At 32.8% G+C, this 24,991-nt stretch overlaps 4 protein-coding genes across 5 annotated transcripts; all 4 read right to left on the minus strand.

The window, feature by feature from the left end:
* Positions 1-3,453: 3,453 nt before the first annotated feature.
* On the minus strand, positions 3,454-7,977 carry LOC122579255 (defensin SD2-like). Of its 2 annotated transcripts, none has more exons than XM_043751393.1 (2): positions 7,964-7,977; positions 3,454-3,854 (listed from the first exon to the last, which is right to left on the minus strand). In XM_043751393.1, exons 1-2 carry the CDS (start codon positions 7,971-7,973, stop codon positions 3,682-3,684), a joined length of 183 nt encoding a protein of 60 aa, XP_043607328.1. In that variant the 5' UTR covers positions 7,974-7,977; the 3' UTR covers positions 3,454-3,681. The 2 variants fall into 2 exon arrangements, with proteins under 2 accessions (XP_043607328.1, XP_043607319.1); XM_043751384.1 differs by lacking the exon at positions 7,964-7,977 and adding an exon at positions 4,484-4,612.
* LOC122579270 (defensin SD2-like) lies at positions 7,111-8,027 on the minus strand. The gene is made up of 2 exons (XM_043751406.1): positions 7,964-8,027; positions 7,111-7,286 (listed from the first exon to the last, which is right to left on the minus strand). Exons 1-2 carry the CDS (start codon positions 8,025-8,027, stop codon positions 7,111-7,113), a joined length of 240 nt encoding a protein of 79 aa, XP_043607341.1.
* A 4,112-nt stretch (positions 8,028-12,139) lies between these two features.
* On the minus strand, positions 12,140-12,797 carry LOC122605496 (defensin SD2-like). The gene is made up of 2 exons (XM_043778454.1): positions 12,730-12,797; positions 12,140-12,326 (listed from the first exon to the last, which is right to left on the minus strand). The coding sequence occupies exons 1-2, from the start codon at positions 12,791-12,793 to the stop codon at positions 12,151-12,153; spliced, it is 240 nt and encodes a 79-aa protein (XP_043634389.1). The 5' UTR covers positions 12,794-12,797; the 3' UTR covers positions 12,140-12,150.
* Positions 12,798-20,138: 7,341 nt separating this feature from the next.
* LOC122605487 (translation initiation factor eIF-2B subunit beta) lies at positions 20,139-24,765 on the minus strand. The gene is made up of 10 exons (XM_043778443.1): positions 24,603-24,765; positions 24,415-24,499; positions 24,131-24,285; positions 22,880-23,167; positions 22,677-22,806; positions 22,492-22,599; positions 22,301-22,403; positions 22,102-22,227; positions 21,179-21,372; positions 20,139-20,484 (listed from the first exon to the last, which is right to left on the minus strand). The coding sequence occupies exons 2-10, from the start codon at positions 24,465-24,467 to the stop codon at positions 20,394-20,396; spliced, it is 1,248 nt and encodes a 415-aa protein (XP_043634378.1). The 5' UTR covers positions 24,468-24,499; positions 24,603-24,765; the 3' UTR covers positions 20,139-20,393.
* Between the last annotated feature and the right edge of the window lie 226 nt (positions 24,766-24,991).

Genomic DNA, 24,991 nt, shown 5'->3' on the forward strand with positions numbered 1-24,991 from the left:
TAGCGACTAGAAAACTATACCCATGATAAAAAAAAAAAGTGTATCCTAAAAATTGAAAACCACGAGTCCCTAAAAAGAGAATAAAAATTCGACGACGAAAATTACCAACATAATTATTTGTTGTATATCGTGTAAAGGAAATTTGATGAATAGTAAACTTTAGGTCAATTAACAAAAAACGTTTTACCCCAAAACATAAATTGTTATCTTTGAAAATGATCGAACATACCACTATTATCAAGCAAAAACAAAAGTACCAAAAGTAGAAATATAAATTTATTATACTATATTTTAAAACTTTCTATTAGTGGAAATGTAAATTGACAACTCAATACACCACCATGTACACAAAGAGACATGTTTTTTTTTGGCTTTTCAATTGTGTGATTTTAGTGCTTTCATTTTGAAAATAAATGAGTTTATCTTAACCAATATATTTGACACATGAAAGATTCTCAACATAAAGAAAACACTTGATCATGTTTTAGCCAGCGATATTTTAATCTTTACTATCATGCTTTATTACTTTGTTCCATTTAGTTGGACAACAAACTTTTTCAATAAAATTGTTATCGACGCTCTACGCCATCCGGTTTTCACAAGGGTCATACGGTAAATTAGATGCTGATGATGAAATTGGTTAAAGTGAAAAGATTGTGTGGTTCATATTGAACAGGTTCTCTGCGACTCTGTGTTTCTGACATATCATTGCTTTGCTTTCGTACTAATTTGACCATTACATTAGTTTTAACCTAACCATGGTTGAAGGAGACTAGCTTGGAACATAGCAACAGGTTAAAGCTTTTATATTACCAAAGGCTAAAACCACACGAGTTAAAACCATGTGTTGACAATTTTAAATCTCTGGGAATTTTATGTGATATATCTTTTCATCAATAAAATGAGAAACTATATGTCTTACGTTTGTATCTTCATTTCATCGATTTTAAGACATAAGATAGTTTTTCTACGAGAGCTTGATCTGGGTATACCCAAGTTTAAATCTGAGGGCACAGAGTTTATCCCTATTAATCGTCGTGCTTTTGGACGGATTAGTAGGGGGTTTTCCTCCCATTGGGTATTTGAAATAGACATTTCTATTTCGAGGGAATTCTCTAGCGCGGACCCGGTTAAGACAATGTATACTAGATCTCTTGTTGTCGAAGTACGACACGAAGTTTCAAGTGAAATTCACCTTTAAAAAAAAAATCTAATATATGATATAAGAATCTATATAGCACAGCTATATATAAATCTACCAAATTCATACGTTATTGATCGATTGATACTTTGAAACATTTATCAAATAGTTAAAAGTTAAGCCGAATGTTTGAAGTTATCATTATGTATATCTTTGTTTATAATAAGAAAATTTACTTTATCAAATCATTATTAATTTTAAATATTCCACTAAAAAAAATGAAAAACACAATTTCAATGTATCTGCCGCTGACCACTATCTATAGTATATTATAAACCAAATAGCATTTTTAACTTTCGACATTTAACTTTCAACAATCCATCAAAACCATATTATATAAATAACTTACACTATTCGCCGTCACTGCCACCACCACCACCAATCATCGCCGCCACCACCGTTACTACTGCTACCACCACTATTCGTCACCGCCACCATCGCCCGCGTGCCACCGTCACCACCGCTGTCGCCATTACATTGCCACCACCGCCACCACCGTTGGACGCCACCAGCACCTATCACTGTTACCACTGCCACTGCCTTCAGATCGCACGGATATAGTTTTAGTCATTCATAATTACATCTACTAACTTAAATTTGAAAATTTTAATTTTAATCTTGATCTGCATTTAATTTTCAATACTCTTAGAAGACGTTTGGTTCGCAGAAAGTTTTTGATGAAATTGCAACTTGTCAATGAAATTGGAATTTGAAGGAATTGGATCTGAAAGTTTTGAAATCTATGTTGTGTTTAGTTGACTAAATTCAATGAAATTCAGTTAACAGAATTTGAATTTAAACTATTACAAATGACAAAATTATCTTGGTAACTCTTGCCTTAATTTAATAAAATAGTATTATACAACTTATATATAATAATAATAATAATACTTTTTAATAAAAAAATAAAAAGTTTTTATTAATAATAAAATAAATAATAATGATAATGATAATAATACAAATAAATAAATAAAATTAATAATAATAAATAAATGATAACAATATATTAAGAAATATTAATAATAATGATAATAAATAATAACTAATAATAAAAATATGATAATAATAATAATAATGACAGAATTATAACAATAAAATAATAATGATAATGATAATAATAATAACAATTTTAAATATTAATAGTAAAATATAAGTAAAAAAAGTATTATTAAATTTTAATAACAACTATAATAAATGATAATAAATATATGATAATAATAATATTAATAAATTTTATTAATAATAAAAATAAAATAAAACAAATAATTAATAATGATAATAATATAGAAACAAATGTAATAAAAAAATCATAATAAATAATACTATTAATAATAACAAATAATTAGTAATAAAAATATTAATAAATATTAATAATAAAAATAATAACTAAGAATAAATATATGATAATAATAAATTATAATTAATATTAAAAATAATAATAATAAATAATAATATTTGTGATGGAATTCCAATAAAATTCAATATTTGAATTCCGATAAAATTCAAAACATTCCATTGGTTTTGTGATGGAATTCTAAATTCTTTGTTTTAATGAATTTGATGGAAAATGTTGAATTTCAATTCTATCAATTTGTAAAACTAAATATGGTAAACCATTTAAGCATGAAATTCTGATTCCAATTTTAAAGAATCTTTAGGATTAAAAAAAAATGATAATGGTAGAAACCCTAACCGCGATACCACAATTGGATCTGCGAACCAAACACTCCCTAAAAAACCATTAACCACTGCGCATTGTGGGGTTGGAGATGGATCTAAAGACCTTTGTCATTGCCTAAAAAGTATGTAACTCTAATAATAAATAACTTTTTATTTTGTAAATAAATTAATATGAAATACTCTTGGATTGACCTCTTCTTGTGATCACCAATGTAAAATAAAAAAGCCAAATTCAAACAATTTTGTTGTAATTTATAGTTGCGAATACACGCGATGAAAAACCTGGGATCGATTCAATAACTCAATCACGGGATCATTTAACTTGATACTACAACAAATTTAGGACATGAATAAATTAATGATGTGACGTCTTATATAGATGCCAAATCCATACAATAAAAATATTTTAAAAGTTTCGATAGATAAGGTATAATTTGATACAAGTTTTTAACTACATAAAACTCTACATTAAACTATGAAAGAAAGAAACTGCTATTATGTGGTTTGAGTCTTAATATCTTGACGGTGTATGAGAAAAGTTGAGTACATTAAACTATGCGAGCCTCAATATATTTGAGATTAAAAAAACCATTCGATAAATAATAATTGAGGTGACTTAGCAATCACACTACACATAATATAAAATATCTAAAGCTGTATTTTACAAAACCAGCCAAACTTGAAAAAAAAAACTTTATTTTAGCAACATTCAACACACAAAAAGAAAAGAAACCAAAATCAATACAAACACACACACGTTATCATGTAATATGTAGCCTTAGTCTCGAACATCGAACTATCTAACAGTGTTTGACACAAAAGCAACGTCGTCGAAGACCACGACAATGTCCAGCAGGAAACCCTTCAGTTTTGCACACACTGGCACAATTGGACTTGCTCAAACACGGTCCCTTAAACCGGTGGCTCGCTGACTCACATGTCCTCCCCTCAACCACCATCGGACCACCCATTTCTGTAACCCATAAAACATGAAAAAGATTTCAACATGTAAACTACACGTACTATAAATTGTCATGACCACTTGTCCAAACACCCAAAAATATATGTTTTACTTATTTTAGTTAAACAAGCTAACACAATACTCTTCAGTCAGGGCCCAGGGACGGGGAATGGACCCCTTTTAGTCCATTGGTGTTAAAAAAAAGTTATTTTTGATAAGCCCTTTAAAAAATTATAAAAGCCCAATATCCATTGTATTTCTTAATTGCTTTTGTTCCAAAAACCAACAACAATTAATAAGATCAAACAGTAAAAGTAAGCTCTACTTTAGGAAAGATGACAATTTCATTCGTAATGTTATAATAAAATTTTTGTTCTTATGGATTTTATTAAATATAGTTTTCAAAAGTATAACTAACATGTTTAGACACACACACAAAAGATATCATCATAGATGTAAATTTATCGTCCATAAGCATATGGACAAGGATTATTCAATTATAACAATTGTATACGTGCCTGAACATATTAACTATAGCTTTAACGGATCGAGATCCTCATAAGTTTTGCTTGACATGATTCATTTTTTAACTAACAAACTAAGAAATAGAAAAAATGGGAAGGAGTTGAATATAGATATACCATTGGCCATGAGACACATGACAACAAGCAAAAAAGTTGCCAATATCTTCATGGAAGGCCTCATCTTCGATCACTTATGCAGAAAATATAAAGAGAGCTAGAGTTATGTGAATGTGGTAGATCAGTAGATGTGTACGTTTATATAGACTTTTTTTTTTTTTTTTGGTTTCAAATGTAGATAATCTTATACGCGTTATTATAATCTATAAAAAATTTCACTTTTTTTTTATAAAGGTGAAAGAAGTAGCTAGACATTCCATTAGTGGGAACTAATAAAAAGAAGACGCTCCATCTAAATCTTTTCCATGTGTCTGAAATCCATAGTTATCACTGAATGATGTGTTAAGTTGTATAATAAATGATTAAATATATTTGATAACTTTTGACAAAGTTAAGAAATTATCATTCGCACCGACATCCTTTATATAATAAAATACTCATGATGATTCTAATTTTACATTCTGTTCATGATAAGTATATCGATGTTACGATTCCAATTCTTATGGTATCTACAACAATGTTAATGTATATATAAGCGTGAAAACTACTACATGATGTTATAAGGCCGATGCTTATAAGGTCATTTTGGGCCAAATCGTGGACGTTCCGACGTCTTTACTTTTCACACCAAATCGTGCGCGTCATGTCGTAGTCGTTTTGAAAGACATTACCCCTTAGGACTGTGTTCTGGGCCAAATTGTGGCTTCATGTCTCCATGGAGGCGGCGATAATTTGAGAAAAGTGGGTCCATGTTCTCCGCAATTTCCACACCCATACTTTTACGATCTTATTTTCCGCATTTTGAATTTTATTTTATTTATGTTTGTGTTAAATAAATGAAAATGATGTGGTGAAGATGTGACAGTGAAACGTTGAGAATTTGGTGAGATTATTGATATGGTGAAATTCTGAGTAAGTTATGAAAGTAAAAAATTTTGTGCCGCTGATGTGACATTTAAGAATTTAAGAGTTTGATTTCCTTTTTAGCATAGGCTAATAGTCCCGACATTAGGTATGGTGTAGGAGATAAAGATCCCAAGTTCTAATAGGAAAAATACCATATTTTGTTTATTACTAAACTAATGAGAGCTTTCTTCCCAAAACCTATACATATACGAAAATAATGGGTGTCATTAGAAGTACCTGAGTTAAGTGCTTAATTTCAAGAATAAATAAGAGATAATATATGCCAATGTGTATGTTTAAAATAGCTGGAAGTACGAAAATTCAAACTTGTTTTATAATTATCTATATATATACTCTAAGAATAATATCGATTTCAACCAAAATCAAAATATAAGATATATGGGTTTCGAGAAACAAATGTAGTGCTCGATGTTAATGATTTTATGATTGCGTATAAAGATAACAAATGTGCTAATTAAGAAATGACTTTAACCAAGTAGATTTTTCCTTTAGGACACGCTTTAATCAAAGCGTCATTTTGACATTGTACAGCTAAAAAGAAATGCTTAAAAAAATTAGTAACTAATCAAACGGAACTCAACAGGGACAGTTTTATTTGTTTGTAAAAATTAACTGAGCCCATAGCATATGTACCATGTTCATACGAGAAATCCTTGCAAATACAACAGAATCGGTAATTAATGTTGTTTCTAGTCCCTTATCAATCCGTTCTTTTGCAAACATGATGTGTCATTCGTGCTAAGTTTAAAACGTTCATAACCTTTTAAACCGTAACTTCGAATGAGCTGACACAAAAAGGTGAAAAGATATACTTTCTACCGAATGTGTTCTTGAAATTTGAATAAGACTTAAAGTATAATTACTTATGAGCTGAATAACTATTGTTAAGGTCCGCTGGCTGTTTCAAATAGATAATTGATATTCGTACCATAGATTTTGATTAAGTTATCGCACTGTACAAATGAAACAATACACTGTACAAATAAATAATGCATGTATATGGTAGATCTATCAAATTAGATGGTATTAATACCATCTCCCTTTCAAATATATTGCATATGTATATGTATTCATATGAGTACTCATGTTTATGTATGTTTTTACAAATCAAGTGTTTTAAAGAAATGAGCGTAACATAATAAGAGTCAACTTGGTATCACCAAGGGGCGAGCACATAGAGGAAGGGGGTAGTGTAGCGACATGGGAATGATTGTTTTGTTCTCGTTTTTGAGGTTAATTTAGTCATCGTGTAATGTCATTGCATCGTTTTTGAGGTTAATTTAGTCATTCGGTACTGGATCACCAAAAAAGAAACCCCGATTGGTCGTAGGTTTGAATCCTATTTGGGGAGATTTGAAAATCGTCGTCAACAACTGGTACAGATGCGGGATAGTGGGATACTCCTTTGTTTCAGATGTACTAGTACTAGTAGCAGTACATCAGTCATCGATTCTCCCAAGAGGCCACAATCAATTGCCTCGAGCAAACATGCATATTAATGATGAGGAATGCATTTTTGTTATGCTACTAATACCGCTATTCTGCCCCAACCAAAAATGTAAAAAAATATATATATATATTCAGGCAACATTAAAAAAAAAAAACACACAAATCCGATCTCAAATAAACAGACAAATTATTTTATTATGTAATACATAGTACTACGGCTTCAAGTAGTCGTAGTCTGGTACATGAATTATTTATAAACAGTTTTTGGTACAATAACAACGTCTTTGAAATCCACGACAATGTCCACCAGTAAATCCTTCAGACCTGCACACATTACCACAGTTGGTGTCGCTCACACATGGCCCCTTAAACAACTGGCTTGGTGCCTCACATGTCCTCCCCTCAACCACCATAGGACCACCCATTTCTGTAACCCACAAAAAACATGCATGTTAACATGTAACAAACGCATTAGTAATTATACACATATATATTGACATATTGTCATGTCCAAAGACCCAATACATTCATCCATCAAGATAATTAGTACTCATAGTACAAATTGCATGTGTATGTGCTTGAGTTATTTAGATGGAACATGATTAATCTTCTTAAAAATCTTCATAAAACGACTAATTTTTCTCTCTCTTTCTTTTTCTTGGTGTGGTTTTTTAATTTTTTTGAATATAACTTTTGTTTTTTTATTTTCTTTTAACAAAAACCCATTTAAAAAATTATTTTTTTTTTGTAACATGTTGAAAACCTATGGCCGGATACGGTACGGGCGTTGCCATCATCCGTTCTAAAGAGGCTGTCACCGGACGCATATGAGAATGGTATGGATTTGATGGGCGGCGATCTAAGAGATGGTGACGATTTGATACGGTACAAGCGATATATTTTTTAGTGGTTCTTACGGTTCTCACAATTCTTTTGATTCTTACTAGCTTGATCCTTTCACTATATATATATATATATATATATATATATATATATATATTACTCGTATATTTTTAGATCATGATCATTGTGTTTAAGAATATCCATGCAATTTTTAAGTAATCAAGTAGTAGATAGAAAAAATGAGAAGGAATATAGATATACCATTGGCCATGAGACACATGAGAACAAGCAACAAAGTTGCAAATATCTTCATAGAAGGCCTCATCTTCACTTATGCAAGAAAATATAAAGAGAGATACCGATATATATGTGAAGGTGGTAGATGTACAAGTGCATGTATAGGTTTATATAGACCTTCTATTATTATTATATTTTTATTATTACCATTTGTTTGAGCATGAAAAGTAGAGCTCAATCACAAAGTGGGTTTAACCATGAAAATCATCAAGATCTCCTCAAAAAGAGTGCAAACCTAATAAACTCTTGACGAATCTAAGGTGTATGATGATTTTCCCATAGAGATGTATTGATCTATGGAGGATATTAATGATATATGATTTTTATGTAATGATTGATTGATGACGAATGCTTATGAATATATATTGATGATGTTGTATATTCTCTGATATTTAACAAATATGTGTGTGAATTGATTGTGAATAGAATGTCCTGACAAACAATTGATGAGGCCTATTTATAGGCATCTGATTAGGGTTTCTACTACTTTGGGCCGTGCAACATGGGCCCTGGCCCGATACGACAATATTAGGTATAGAACATTCCTTGTCAGTCATTTGAATACTCATTTATCAATATGTCAATGCTAATTTGGATTGATGTTAACCAATATCGAGCTTCCAGGCTTTGATATAACTCAATCGAGGTTTATCCTCGATTTAGCTTTCTTATATACCCAAAATGTTATTGAGGTCTAGGCATAGAAAGAAGACAATTGGGTCGAGCTCCATCTCTCTTTACCTTGCCAAGCTTGGCCAGTGGGGGCCACCCCATCTTTGCTTCACCTAAGCCTTACCAAGAGAGAGTGTCTTCATTTGTTTAGTCTCCCTTAGACACTTAGTCTTTTTCTAAGCTTAGACACTTTGTCCTTTCCTAGGCTTAGACACTTAGTATTTTCCTAGCTTAAACACTTAGTCCTTTCCTAGGCTTAGACACTTACTCTTTTCCTAGGCTTAGACACTTAGTCTTTTCCTAGGCTTAGACACTCAGTCTTTTCTTTAAGCTTAGACACTTTGTCCTTTCCTAGGTTTAGACAGTTAGTCTTTTCCAGCTTAGACACTTAGTCTTTTCCTAGGCTTAGACACTTAGTCTTTTCCTAGGCTTAGACACTCAGTCTTTTCTTTAAGCTTAGACACCACTCCTTCCTTGGTAAGCCTAGGCATGGGGTCCACCTCCAACCTCAAAGCTTTTCCTCCTTGTCTTTTACTTAAGCCTTGGCTGGGCCCCCACTCCTTGCTTCCAGACTTAAACTTTGTCTATCCTTCCTTCTCTTAGACTTTGTCTAAACTTCTTTCCTTATTTATTTAAGCTTAGGCGCGGTGCTATTTCCATCCTTCTTGCTAAGCTTAGGCATGGGGCCCATTTCCAACCTCAAGCCTCGACAGCCGATCTTTAACATATAAATGAATATATATATATATATATATATTAACTAGACTTAGACTTTATCCTTCCTTGGAGGCCTAGGCTGGGCCCCATGGCTTCCTCTCATTTGCTTAAGGTTATATGTCTTTCCTTTCTTACTTGTCTAGCCTTCCACTCTAAGGTTGGAAGCCTTTCCTTCCTTACTTGTCTAGCCTTGGAAGCCATTCCTTCCTTACTTTGTCTAAGCTTCGAAGCCTTCCCTCCTTAGACTTTGTCTAAGCTTCGAAGCCTTCCCTCCTTAGACTTTGTCTAACCTTCCAAGCCTTCCTCCTTAGACTTTGTCTAAACTTCCAAGCCTTCCCTCCTTAGACTTTGTATAAGCTTCCAAGCCTTCCTCCTTAGACTTTGTCTAAGTTCCAAGCCTTCCCTCCTTAGTCTATGTCTTGCAAACCTCACTTTTTTTGTATTTTTGTGAAGGCTCGACATATTTGATTTTATATAATTAGGGATTTATTTTGGTGATAACTCACCATAATCATCACCATTTAAGGAGGATAATCATATACAATATTATATTACAATACACAATATAATAATATAATATAATATAATATAATATAATATAATATAATATAATATAATATAATATAATATAATATATATACTTATATACTTTAGGATGACAAGTGTTAGATGTTAATTATTCGAATCTCATCAATTATAAGAGTGATATGACGTATGTCCACATACTCAAAAGGTAAATACCCAAAACCATGCTCAAAACTAAATACTCCGTACTTATTTGCAATCAATCTTCTTCCTCCCCACATCCATATCATCTTCTGTAACTTCCATATTCTTTATAAAAAAACTCGATAACATCCATGATTGATTAACATAAAAATGAAAAGTTTGGCAATAGTGGGCCTTGAAAAGAGTAGACCTGGCTCGCTAGCACCTCCTGCACACCCTCTCAACTGGGCCTACTTGACACTACAAATAATGTTGTATTTGTCCACACTTTTAGTTAGTGTGAACAAATTAAAAATTTTGTCACGTTTTTATGTGTATAAAAATATGTAGAACTAAAATTGTATAGAAATTTCTTCACTAAAAAGTGTGTAGAATTAAAAGTTCTCACAATTTTTAGTGTGAAGTTTTATAATTATTTTGTGACACCCTATTTGTCCATGCTAACTAAAAAGGTAACGTGGACAAATTAGGTGTTACAAAATAATTATATAAAAGTCCACACTAAAAGATGTGAACTTTTAATTCTATACACTTTTAAGTGTGGAAAATTTTTTACACACTTTTAGTTCTATATATATTTACACACATAAAAGCGTGACAAAAAATTTAATTTGTTTACACTAACTAAAAGTGTGAACAAATGCAATATTATTTGTAGTGTGAGCCTATAGCATATATACCATGTTCATACGAGAAATCATTGCGAATACAACAGAATCGGTAATTAATGTTGTTTGTAGTCCCTTATCAATCCGTTCTTTTGCAAACATGATGTGTCATTCGTACTAAGTTTAAAACGTTCATAACTTTTAAACCATAATTCCATTTCTACAAATGAGCTGACACAAAAAGGTGAAAAGATTTCTTTCTATCGAATGTGTTCTTGAAGTTTGAATAAGACTTAAAGTATAACTTATAAGCTGAATAACTGTTATTAAGAGGGTATTTGGTAGGAGGAAATCATAGAGAATGAAAATGTAATATAGAATTAAAATAGTGAAAAAGATAATAATTATTTGGAAAGAGAATGAATTCCGCTGTTTGGTATCTACAGAGGATGGATATATAAAAAAATAAAATTTAATACATATAACATCTAGAAATTATTTTTTTTTTCCATTTTCACCCATTCTCTACAATTTGTAGAAAATAGAGAGAATGGAATTGATTCTCCTTTCTCCATTCCCATTCCCTTTCTTCATTGTAAACAAATAAAGAAGTTTTTCTCATTCCTTTTCTCCCCTTTCCATTCCATCATACCAAACACCCCTAAGATCGATTGGCCATTTTAAATATGTATGAGTGCCATGACCTATTATTATATATGTATGTATTCATAAGAGTCCTCATATAATTATGTATGTTTTTACAAATCAAGTGTTTTAGAAAAATGAGCGTAACATATTAAGAGTCAACTTGGTATCACCAAGGGACGAGCACATAGAGGGGGAGGGGGGGGGGGGGGGGGGGGGGGGCGTAGCGGATACGGGAATGATTGCTTTGTTCTCGTTTTTGAGGCTAATTTAGTCATCGTGTAATGTCATTGCATTGTTAGATTGGTAGATTAGAATTATTTTGATGTAAAAGGGTGTTCTTGTGGGCTGATCGAGCTGTTTGGACTTTGGAAACCTATGTGGGTTTATTTCTTTTGGTTGGCAACATATATATACAACTTGTCTTATATAGGTGTCTAGAGCACTATTTTTAAAGGTGTGTATTCTAGTCTTGTAAGTATTTGTACTTTGTTACCTACTAGGAGAGTAGCACCTTACTAGTAGTTTTTTAATACATTTTTGACATTTAAAAAAAAAAACTTGTATATAAACGTTTATATGTTACGAAGTTCAACTTGATCACCCTTTACCAAAAAAAGAAACCCAGCCAAAATTGTATAAAAAAAAATATTCGGGCAACATTGAAATAAAAACAACCAAAAACAAAGATCCGATCTCAAATAAATTACACACAAATTATTTTATTATGTAATATGGTACAACGACTTCAAGTAGTCGTAGTCTCGTACATACATGATTTCAATTACACTCTTTGGTACAATAACAACGTCGTCGAAATCCACGACAGTGTCCGTCTGAAAATCCTTCCGTCCTGCACACATTACCACAATTGGTGTTGCTCATACATGGCCCCCTAAACAAGTGGCTTTGTGTCTCACATGTCCTCCCCTCAACCACCATCGGACCACCCATTTCTGTAACCCACAAAACAAAACACACACATTATTATATATTGACATATTGTCATGTCCAAAGACCCAATGTTTTTTTTGTTATACAAACTAATACAGTACATTCATCCGTCAAGATAAATTAGTAACATATAGTAGTACATGCAAATTGTGTGTTGAGTTATTTAAATGGAAAATGATTAATCGTTTTAAAAATCCTCATAAAACCTGTCCATATTTGTAGATGTTTTTATCATTCTTAAACATATATTGAGTTGTAATAAATTTTATATGTGTCTTGTCTATATATATATATATATATATATTACTCGTATATTTTTTAGATCATGATCATTGTGCTTGACAATATCCATTTCTTGAGTAGTTAAGTAGTAGATAGAAAAAATGGGAAGGATTATAGATATACCATTAACCATGAGACACATGACAACAAGCAAAAAAGTTGCTAATATCTTCATAGAAGGCCTCATCTTCACTTATGCAAGAAAATATAAAGAGAGCTATAGATATATGTGAAGATGGTCGATGTGCAAGTGCATGTATAGGTTTATATAGACCTTCTATCATTATTATTATTTTTATTTATTATACATATATATTTTATGATGACAAATGTTAAATGTTAATTATTCGAATCCCATCAATGACATGAGTGATAAGATGTATGTTTACATGCTCAAAAGGTAAATACCCAAAGACATGAGGAATCAAGATTTGATCACCGATTTCCAAGCCAACATCTTTCCGCCAGTTTTTCAAAGAGGTCCCCAGCTGTCCATTATTATATTATATTATTACGTTACACTAGTATATATAATGAAGAAGGATAATTATATATTATATTATATTACATATTATATTATGTTATATTATACTTCTCATTTAAATGTTCTAGTTTGATTATTAATTTTTCTTTTTTTTTTTTTACTTTTAACTTCGACTGTTGATATTTTATTTATGTTATATAATACTTGATATAAAATATATTGAGTTTTAGTTGTATTTTTCATTAATATAAGTTTTATCAACTATTATAAAATTACAAGGAAGGATATATTTAAAATTAAAAGTTTAAAATAAATAAGATTTGAAAAATCAAAATAAGACATTTAAAATAGGACGGAAGGGTATTATGTTACATCACTACTGCATTACATTCCACCATTACCTTCAATTATATTTAAATCGGTATAATATGCAGATCTATATTACTATTCAAATATTAAATTTTTATAATAATTTTGATACACCACATGTTAAGAAACAATGATATTAGGTATGTTTGACAAAATTAGTTGTAGCTTTTAACTAAAACTGTTAGATAAAACTTTTATTTATTAGAGGTGTTTGGTACAATAGTTGCAATCCTGCAACTTAATATATAAAATGACGGAAAAAAAACTACTAAAAAATATAATTTATATATGAGAAAAGTGAGTATGAGGTTGTTATACACCCAATATTTTAATACTTTGAATAAATGTTTGGCCCCTCATGATTTTTATGGTTAAAAAAAAGGTATGTGAGGGGTTTTTCACTCAACTTAGGTGTCAAATAGCCTCATATTCCCTTCCCCTTTATATATATATATATATATATATATATATATATATATATATATATATGGGAAAATGGAATATAAGGTTGTCCGGTACTCCGGCACCTAAGCTTAGGTGTGGAACCCCTCACATACTAATATTTTATTATTTATTGTTTAATGAATAAATGTATGACCCCCCTTATTTTTTTTGATTAAAAAAACAATATGTGAGTGTTTCACACCTAAACTTAGATACCCGACAGCCTTATATTCCAATCCCCCTATTACCTATATATATATATATATATATACACACACTAGAATTTGACTATTTTGTGACTTCTTTTACCTTTAAGATTGTTCATACATTTGTTGATTATATATATATATATATATATATATAAGTTTCAGGTAAAATGAAACAATAATTATTAAAACAAACAAATAAAATAATAGGTTTCTATTTATTGAAAATCACCGTGTATCATAAAAATTATCATGCATCAATATATATATATATACACACTTATGTCATGCGTGTCTCACTTTTTACCTGGGTTCGAGTCTCACTTCCCACATTTATGGGGGTGAATTAATATGGATTTTTTGAAAGTCATGGGTTTCATCTCATGTGTGATTAAGTATGATTAGAATGTCGTTCCAAAAAAAAAGTATATATCTATATATATTTAATTTAAAATTTAGTCCATAAGACCGGTCCTTATAGGAGCTTCGTCCGGCGTCTACTAGGAGTCCGACGCACTAGACGCGTCCGACGCTATTAGCACGGAGTGCATCTGGCTCGGCGTCTGGTGCGTGCGTCTGAAATAGAACGCAGTCGAACGTCTGGTGTGGGGCCCGAGTTGCAATTGTAGCCAAAATAAAAAAAAAACAAACTTTTTTTTTTAATTTTGTAAACTACTAGCCGTTGCTAGCCCGCTCCCCTTCTTTTTAAATTATTTTATTTTATTTTTTTTTCCCTATTTAAACACCACCATTCCACTACCATTTCATCACTACTTCAAACTTCATCAATCAAAAACACATCTTTCTCTCAACATTTCACACTTCATCAATCAAAATGCCTAGGAGAAATAAGAATCTTGCAAACCAAAACCAAAACCGAAACCAAAACCCTGGCCCATCCCAAAATATACTAGATGAATTTGATGCGCTGCTAGGTTTGGGATCCGTTCCACCAGTAGGATCTCCCCCCTCCATGTCGTCGTCTAATATGGGGGGGGGTCTAGCAGCTTAGGTCCAATGAACGAATCATTTACGAGTTTATTAGGTACACCCATGTTTAACGAACAGCTTCAAGCGTTCATGTTGATGCAACAATTTAACCAATTTCAGGCTGCTGGTTCGTCCTACCAGAGGCCTATAGGTGAGACTTCCTCACAACCGGCACGAACTAGTGTCGCATCTGCAGAGGAAGAAAAAGAAGTTGAAGAAGTTCCTGCACCGCCCAGACGAGTGACAAAGAAAGGGGTGGCTGTAGTTGAGAATGCGAAGTGGAAAATAGTGGAATGTGTTTTGTTGTCCATGGCGTGGACACATGCTTCACAAGACTCCCAAGTTGGTATTAGCCAAGATGAGGGTATGTTTTGGCGTAAAGTGGTCGAATGGTACAACCAAAACCCCCTAATGGAGAATGAAACAAAAGCCAGTTACAAGGGAAGTGGAACAAGATCAAAAGTACCACTAAGAAATTTGGATCAATTATGAAGAGGCTGCAAGAACAGGGAAGGCAGAGCGGTGCAGATGAGAAGCAAGTGTACGACAAAGCTCACCTTCAGTACTTGGCGGTTTATGGACCCCCCAAGTATCAGTTTGAGCCGTGTTATGATGTGCTGAAAGACCGTCCCGCCTTTTGGCAAGATCATAGTGTTCCCAGAAGAGGCGTGAATGATTTTGTTGATTTGGGTGATTTTGTTGATTTGGGGCAGTCGAGTGGAAACCCGGATGTGGCTCAAGACCGGTTGTTTGGAGATGACCCAATTCGTAGACCACCAGGTCGTAATGTTAACCGGAAAATGTCAAGTGGTTCGGATGCCACTTCTAGCCGTGGTGGATCGAGTGGGTCAGAACAGGCCTTGCACACCCTTGATCGAATGCTCCTGTTGCAAGAAGAGCAGGCCAGAAAAATTGATGAGGATAGGAGGAAGGTGGAGGAGGAGCGTCAGCTGAGAGCGGATGAGCGCTTCCGCAAGAAGGTCAAGGCGGATTTCGCACTTTTGCAGCGGCCAATCCCCACCGGCATAGATGAAGACGAGCTGGAGCAAATACGGGCTACGCGTAAAAACCTCATCGAGAAGTACGAGCCGTATTTTAAGGATATCTAGTTTTACTTTGTATTTTTAATTTAATGTGTTTTAATTCTTAGGTTTATGTGTTTAATGTTTTTTTCCAGAATTTTCATTGTCTAATGTTTTTTTTTTTAATTCGTGTAATGTGTTTTTTAATAATAAATGTGTTTTTTAATAATAAAATGTGTTTTAATTTTAATAAAATGGGTTTGTTTAGTTTGTGAAAAATGAAAATGAAATAATATAATAGTGGATGAATAGTATTAGAAGTGGGGGTTATAAGTAGGGGTGTGTGTCTTGGTGTGTCTAGAGAAGAGAGAAACTGATGAATAGTATTAGACGTGGGTTAGACGTCGTTCCTTATCAGGACGGGCCTAAGAATATTTTCTTGTTAATATGTGAGGTTATATTACACACTAATATAATAATCATAGTTTTATTTTAAATTATTATTATTTCCTAAAGCATATCTGTTGATACTTTGATAGTGATGAAAAAGATAAATCATACATTTCCAGTTTTCCATATGGCTTTATCCTAACAAATAAACATATTTTAGTTTTACACAACCCAAAAATATATATAAATAAATCCTGACTCGTTTGTTTTTTTTTTTAAATTTTTTTTTCACCTTTAACACTCCACGTACTCTTATTAGGCCTCTCACTAAGCTAGACACATCCACCCCTCTTTCACACTGTCACGTCAGTTTTTTTTCTCTTTTCATCCACCTCTTCCACACTCACTCCCTATAACCTCTCTTCCACACCTCTTCCACGACATTAATTTATTTTACTTTACATTTATCCAAACCTGCTGGCCCCACTCTCTCCATCTCTCTCTCCATCTTGCTTCTTCGACCCAATGAAACAATCGGATGAAGACACCCATCGACGAGATGCTCCCTAAGGCTTCAACGGTGGAAGAGGTGTCGATGAAGGGGTCGACGACCCCTTAGTGATAGGCCTTAGTGGCGGTATTTGAAACAACAATAAAACAAGGATATTTAAGTATTTTTACATACTTGACACAAGCTTTTCAAGAGCTTTTTAGGAGTTTTAGCTTTTAATTTTAAACTAAAAACTCTTAAAATGTTAAAAACTTTGTTTGGATACAACTAGTTTTAGCTTTTATTTGAAAGAAAAAGTTCCAAAATAAAACGCCACTTGAAGTAGCGTTCTTTAGCTTTTCGATGAAGCTTTTAATCTTTAAAAACTACATAAATATCTCTTGAAGTTGCAGCTATAGCTACCATACCAAACACTTTTAAAAAATAAAAGCTACAGCTTACAACTCTAACAAAAAGCTACAACTTACAGCTACATTTAAAAGCTACAACTACTTTTGCCAAACATACCCTAAAAGCTGGTAATTTATCCTAAACGTTAGTATGTTTAGCGTTCAAAAGTGGAGCTTTTACTCCTAATCTAAAAGCTTCAAGCTGCATGAACCAAACGAAGCTTTAACACTATAGAAGCTTTTAGTTTGAAACAAAAAACTAAAACTTTTGAAAAACTCGTGTCAAACATAACCATCATTTTTATGATGGTTTTGTGTCTAATCATCATCTTGAATTCTTGATGATTAGATTAATCTGATGTAATAATAATAGATTGATAGATTATAAATTTCCTTAGTTTGGTAAATTAAATCTGCCATGCTTTGCCCAGTAGTTATAATTATAAGAAATATTGGAATGATATTTAAAAATTAAATCATTTTCGATGATAAATATTATTTAATTAGTTTAACTTTTAAAATTTATTTTATCTAAAAAAACTATATATATATATAGGGGTTGGGTATTGTAAAACAAGTATTAAAGTAAAACAAATAGGACAAGATCTTGACCCTTAGATCATGGTTAAATTGATGCACGAAGATTCACGAAACAATTGATGTATTATATTTTTGTGATGCACGGTGATTATCACTATAGAAAAACCTATTGTTTTATTTGTTTTACATTAATACTTGTTTTATTTTACCTAAAACCTATATATATATATACATACATATGCTTTATATAACACAAAAGAGGTTTAGATAGGAGGAGGCAAGGAGCATAATTAGTATCTTGGTGTATGTGATAAGATAATGGGTAAGGGTAAAAGTGTAATATCCCATGTCCCAAATTTTATAAACTTTCAACATATACCCTATAATTTTTATAGGGTTAAATCCATAAAAAGGTAACCTATTTACATGAATTTTCTGTTAAAGATAACCTATTTTGTTTTCGTCTATTTAAAGGATCCTATTTTCAAAAAGTTCCTAATAAATGGTATCTCGTTAATTTTTGACAGACGGAGCTCGTTAAGTGCCACGTCATCATTTTTGCTGATGTGGCACTTGACTTTGACGTGGCACTTGACTTGACTTGACTTTGACCGGTCAAAGTCAAGTGCCAAGTCAGCAAAACTGATGACGTGGCATCGATGACGTGTCACTTAACGAGCTTCGTCTGTCAAAAACTAACGAGATATCCTTTATTAGGAACTTTTTGAAAATATGATCCTTTAAATAGACGAAAACAAAATAAGTTACCTTTAATAGAAAATTCATGTAAATAGGTTACATTTTTATGGATTTTTCCCATTTTTATAAGGGTGGAGAGAGTAAATTTCCCTAACCCAATCCTACCCAATTCATTCTTCAATCAAAACTCTTCAACTTACAACTACCCAATTCTACTCAAATCTTACCCAAATCCCAGGCATAACATACCCAATCCTACTCAATTTATTTTTATTTTTCATTTAATTTTAATACATATAATTAAAACCCTATAAACATAAAACATAATTTCATTAAACTTAAAAACACAATACATAATATGGAAAATGACTAAATACGACTAAAAAAAACTTAAATAAAACTAAAATACGTAAATTAAGCTAAACAACTTAAACTATATACTTAAATAAAAATAAAACTACATAATTAAAAACACATAATAAATACGACTAACACTCTGAATAGTCTGAGTCCACAGGCAACGTCGCCAGGTGGACGAGATACGTACTCCTCCTCTGGGTCAGTATAGTACTCGACATGCTGACCACCACCAACACTCCTTGCCAAAACTCCCCGTGGGTTAGCATGGTTGTCAAAGTCAAAGTGGCGGTGGTAAGCTGGAAAATAAATTGATCCAGCCAGTCGATCTTCTGTCGAATATACACCAGATGTTCATTTTCAGCGGCGTTACGAACCCGCCCGGGAGCTTGAAGTCGGTCGATATCGGCTTGGTAAGCCGCTTTGTTTTCAGAAACGCCTTAAATGACATCGTTTATTGCAAAGCGGTGATTAGCGTCGTAATTGAGGCGGACTTGGATTGCCATTCTAACGTCACGAAGATTCATTGAATTGTTGTTTGCCATTTAACAAAAAAAGTAAGGAAAGATGTGTGAAATAAGATGAGTGAAAATCAAAGTGATTTTGGTTAAAAGGAAGTTGTGTAAAAAATGAAAAAATAAATGGGGTTTTTATAAGTGAAAAGGTAGAAAAAGAGGGTTAAAAAAATTATTTTGTTTTTTTTAAAAAAAGGATTTAGCCATTTGGGGTTGGGGGGGGCGACTATTCTCTAACGTTCGGAAATTTGAAGCCAACAATCGGTTATGCTACTCGATTTCATGCCCGATTTTCACTACCCGATGGTTATCCGATGGCCAGCGGCGGTGATCGAGCCCGAGCTCTAGCCGAGAGGTACTCCCTCCGGCCTAAGGGTATATAGATATATAGATGTTAACGTCTCCCACCCTGTTGTATTACGGCTAGTTGAACATACGAAGTACAAACACACCAACTCGCAACCGTTCAACACATAACTGGAATGAGAGGTGTCAAAATGCCAGGTAAATATCACCGTTTAATCCTAAGCGAGCCTTTCTATTACAGAATGCCTTCGATATCTATAGCAATTAATAATATTAAAAAAAAAAAAAAAAAAACCATATGTTGAATCAATTAGTCAGCAATGACCCATCAAAATTGCTACTACTTTTGATATCTAGAAAGATGGAAAGTAGGTTTCAAAAACACCAATCTAACACAAGAGCATCTTACTCGTAGTCCCTTGCACATATCACAATTGAAACATGTTTACCCTGATTGCTGAGAAGTGAGAACCATCCACGTATTATGTCGATATTTATCAAAGAACTACTTGAAGCATGAGATGGCTTACATCATGAACAAATAATGGATATCGATAGAGCAATGTCAAGAAGCATGCTTGGGTTGTAAGACCAAATCATCAGCAGCGTAATAATCAGCAATTAGCCGATACATGTATGATGGGTTGTGCCCTCCACTGCAAATAAAATTGGCCAATAACAAATTATTATATTAATAAACATCAATAATGGACATCAAGGTACCAACAACTCAACAAGGGAAGTATAGATTTTTTTACTTAGAATAAAGTATACGGCATGATGTAGATAGTATTGTCGATGAGAATGATAACGGTGGTGACAAACAGTAGTGTTAAAAAGAGCCAAATTTATTCACATTGTGTAGTGGTAGGCTGGTAGCCTAGTAGAAGTGGCAATTTTGACCGACATACTAATGAAAGGGTCGCATGGGTTATATTTTCTCTCAAGGGTCAAAAGAAAACTACGCTAAGAAGAAAATGGGACGAAAAAGTTGCCCACATCGTATACTTTAATGCTTAAATCCTTTAAGTACTTTTTGTAATCATATTTGACACAAAAGCTTTTAAAAAGTTTCAACTCTGTCAACCCAAGCTAAGCAGTTTCAACTCATACCGATACATCCACATTTTGAGTTTTTGACCCATTACCAAACTTGGCCCACCCGATTTGCAACCTTTATGTTGTAGACTTACCCATAAAATATCATATATTTAATAATGGGTATAACATTCAGGTTCTCTGTTTAAAGCTTATTGCAATTATAATATCTAATTTAATTGAAGAAAGAAACTATAATATAATTGTGTTGGTTCGATTTTTCTATCACAACATAGTTGCAAGAGAACTTACGTGTCCGTGATAAATAAACTGACAAGCTTTGGTGGCACATAGTCAAATGCAGGGTTCACAACATGAAGAAGAGGTGAGCCAATGCCTGTGGCAGAATTCATACAATCTGAGAACTCTCCAAAATCCAATAAATCAGATGGGGACTTCAGTTCGTTTAATAGAACCTCTGGTGTGTGAGGATACAGGGGACAGAGCTGCAATGAAGCCCAAAACAGAATGCATCAGGTAGAATCGACAAAAAGTTCATACTTGATTGAAGTGTTCTAAACAGGATAGCTCTAAACAGGATTGAAGTGTTCACTGATCAACACGACATCACTATATCATGTTTCTAATGTCTTCTAATTATATAATCATTGTTACAACGTATATATAATCACACTGTATATCAAACATATATATACATATACATATAATCGATCCGTACAATGTACGGGCATTTAAACCAGTAGTCTTATATACAAACTTAACAAGTTTGGTCTGATTCCTGTTATATTTATCTTTGTTTTCACTCATACAACCCTCACACAGTCACACTTAATATAAGTTTTAATTTTTAGTAATCATTAACCTGACAGCAGGTAACCGGCTTTTCAACATCATCACAGGAAACTGGGAAACAGTCCCGATGGTCAAATTTGCAAACATGTCATCATCTTGACCTGGTAACCGGTCGAAATACCTTACAATTGTTTTAAAAGTTTAGAAATCTTTTGCAATATTTTAAAGTTAAAGATTTTCTAAGCAAAGGCTGCCCCAGACATTTGCTAGCATATTTATGCTATCATCTCTTTGAAAAATTCCAGTTTGCGTCAAAAACTGCAAATAATATGAAGATCTAGATACACGGCGCAGTGGCGCTCTAATGATGTGTTGAGTTCATGGAAGAACAAAAATTACAATACACATAGTTACGTGTTTACCTTATGAATGCCAGCAAGAACTACAAAAGGGACAGCATGCCTTTGAGCTGCCAGTGCAACCATATTTAATCCAACAGGTGCAATAACGCCACCATTTGCCATCACCGCATGAGCCCCAACAATAACCTGTTAACAAAACAAAAATCAACAGGTACAGTTTATTTATTAGTAAAACTAAGTAACTGGGTCCATAGCATACCATGTTCACACGAGAAATCATTGCAAATACAGCAGAATCGGTAATTAATGTCGTTTGTAGTCCCCGATCGATCAATTCTTTTGCAAGCATGTGTCCTTCATACCTATATAAAATGACATGATAAGAGCATACTGAAATTACAGATGCCATATTTTTGACGCCTTAATAATAAAAGAAAATAAAACACGGACCTAGGAGCACCTTCTGCTACAAACACTCGAAATGATCTCTTCTTCTCCTTTGCGGCACAAAGAAACTCGATTACGGTTTTTGAACTTCCTAAGGTCAATATAACCTCACTGCAAATAAATTATGATATCAGAAGATAAACAGATATATTTGACTATAATTATTAAAAAGGTTCCATAGATATTACTTATGATGAATATGCTCAACTGCTTGTTCAGCAATCTGCTCATGACAAGTTGCAATATCTTGAATAAGTTCATTGACGGTCTCGATTACATTATGTTTTAGCTTTCTACTCCTTGAATTTTTGTCAGTAGCTGTATTGTAATAACATCAAAGTCACATTCAAGTTACAGCTAAACAAGTAAATAAGAAATGACAACTACTAACATTTGGTTTTTTCTTCGGAATCCTCCGCAGAAGAGTAAGAATGGTGAACAGTTGCAGAGTGAGGCACATCTTCTATAAGGGTTTGCAAAGATGGAGCTCTCAGGGAATTTCTAGCAGCAGCAGCAACAGCAGCAGCTGATAGAGCTGGATAATCACCTCGTTCACCATCATTTTCATCATCACTAACCGTTGATAAATTCAACCCATCAATAGCAGATGTCGTGAGTGAAAGATCCTCTTCCCTAATTATATGGAGAACACGCCTCACAATATTACCGACAGCAAGTTCTGCACCTCATTTGAAACACAAATCTATGAGATAACATAAGGAAGTAGAAGCAGCCTGATGTAGCAGAGTATCAGAACTAAAGCCACATGGATAACACATCCAATTTATTTGTTTAAGAACACCGGAATCCCTATTGATTTAATGTGATATATCTGCCTGATGTCGTAGAATAACAATGTAATGAAGTTGGTGCCACCACCTTGGTGATCCATTTTGGTAATAATAGTCAATAATGCGCCGGCATGGTAAGTATACTCTTTTTAAACTAGCTAGTTTGGTAACTTTGTAAACATTTAAGAAAATTGTAAAGACCCAAATAGACAACGTGCATAAAAGTGTTGCTATTCCATGATAATATGACATTAGACCGACAATATCTTCTCACACACTCTGAGCATATCATCTCCATTTTCACAAAAATGAAAGCCAAAAAATCTTTAAAACAGCTTGTGATCTTATACTAGGACTAATTACTTGATTCAATTCTCATACATAAGCATACATCTGCGTGTTCAAGATCAACCACTAGCTTAGAAAAAAAAATCCATTTTAAGGTAGCATACTCTATACTACCCGTGTATCCTCAACTAACTTTCTTTATACTTCCCTAACTACGATATAACTGAACGTCTTAAAATCTTATCCCCAGTTACCTCTCCCATGCCACATGGGAAATCATCATATTACCATTCTCAACTTAGGTAACATACTTTCCTCCCAGTTACCCCTTTATACTTACTCTTTTAAATTTATAAATATAGTAAACTGTCATATAACATGTTACGTCATCATAACCGGACCCAAGTCAGCACTTCCCAGTCAAATCTTACCCATATTATCGAAACGTTAATCCTACGTGTTACCCTTCTAAATTAGCTTACACCGAAATATATCACTAAAAGCTAGCTTCCACCATACTAAAAATCAATAATCTACAAAAAAGAATAAAAATTTAAACTAACCAACAGGATTAGCAGCAACAAGCTGTTCACCAATAGCTTTGATAGCATCGACAAGCGCCCCGGCTTGATTCGTATTCGGAATTCGCTGCTGCGATATTACTGTACGCAGTAACTCTGCTGTCAGCTTTGCAGCAGCCTTTGAACCTTCAATCTTACTGCACCCACCAATAAAACATCCCAAAAAAAAAAAAAATAGATACACTTAACTTATATTTATAAATATAAAATTAATTAATTAATTACAGTAATAATAATAAAAAAAAAAGGAATTAAGCAGTAATTACCGTCTTCTGAGCTTCGTTAGGAACTCATTAACAAGTGCATGTGTATCCGGCATGATTATTTTACAGTTAATTATAATAATCACTTCTATCAACACACAAAAAATAATAATTACAAAAATATCATAAAACAATATAGGAGATTACTGAAAAGGTAAAATAATTAAGAAAAAATAGTTATAAGTGTGCACCTGTAAGTAAGTTTTGGAATTAGGGCTTAATTGATTGATTGATTGATTGATAAGGAATGAAGGGGTGGAAAGAGGGATTTCAAAACCCTAATTAAAAAAATATATTAATATTAATATAAAATATATTCCAAATAAAGAGCTTCAGACCTTCAGTGATTGTTGCTGATATAGTGATATACCTTCGCTACCTATAAAAGCCATTTTTAATTGTATATAACATGTTTTTTCTTAATATAACCTTCATAAGTAAAACTTAAATTTTAATAAAATAAGTCAATAAGTAAATTAAATAATTATAAAAAACTATAAAAGTTTGATCAAAGGTAAGGTCAAAAACAACCATGCCGGGTCCGTGCAAACTCAAAACCTGATAGTGCAACAAAATCGAA

This window comes from Erigeron canadensis, chromosome 1 (genome assembly GCF_010389155.1).
Source record: "Erigeron canadensis isolate Cc75 chromosome 1, C_canadensis_v1, whole genome shotgun sequence".
Lineage (NCBI taxonomy): Eukaryota > Viridiplantae > Streptophyta > Magnoliopsida > Asterales > Asteraceae > Erigeron > Erigeron canadensis.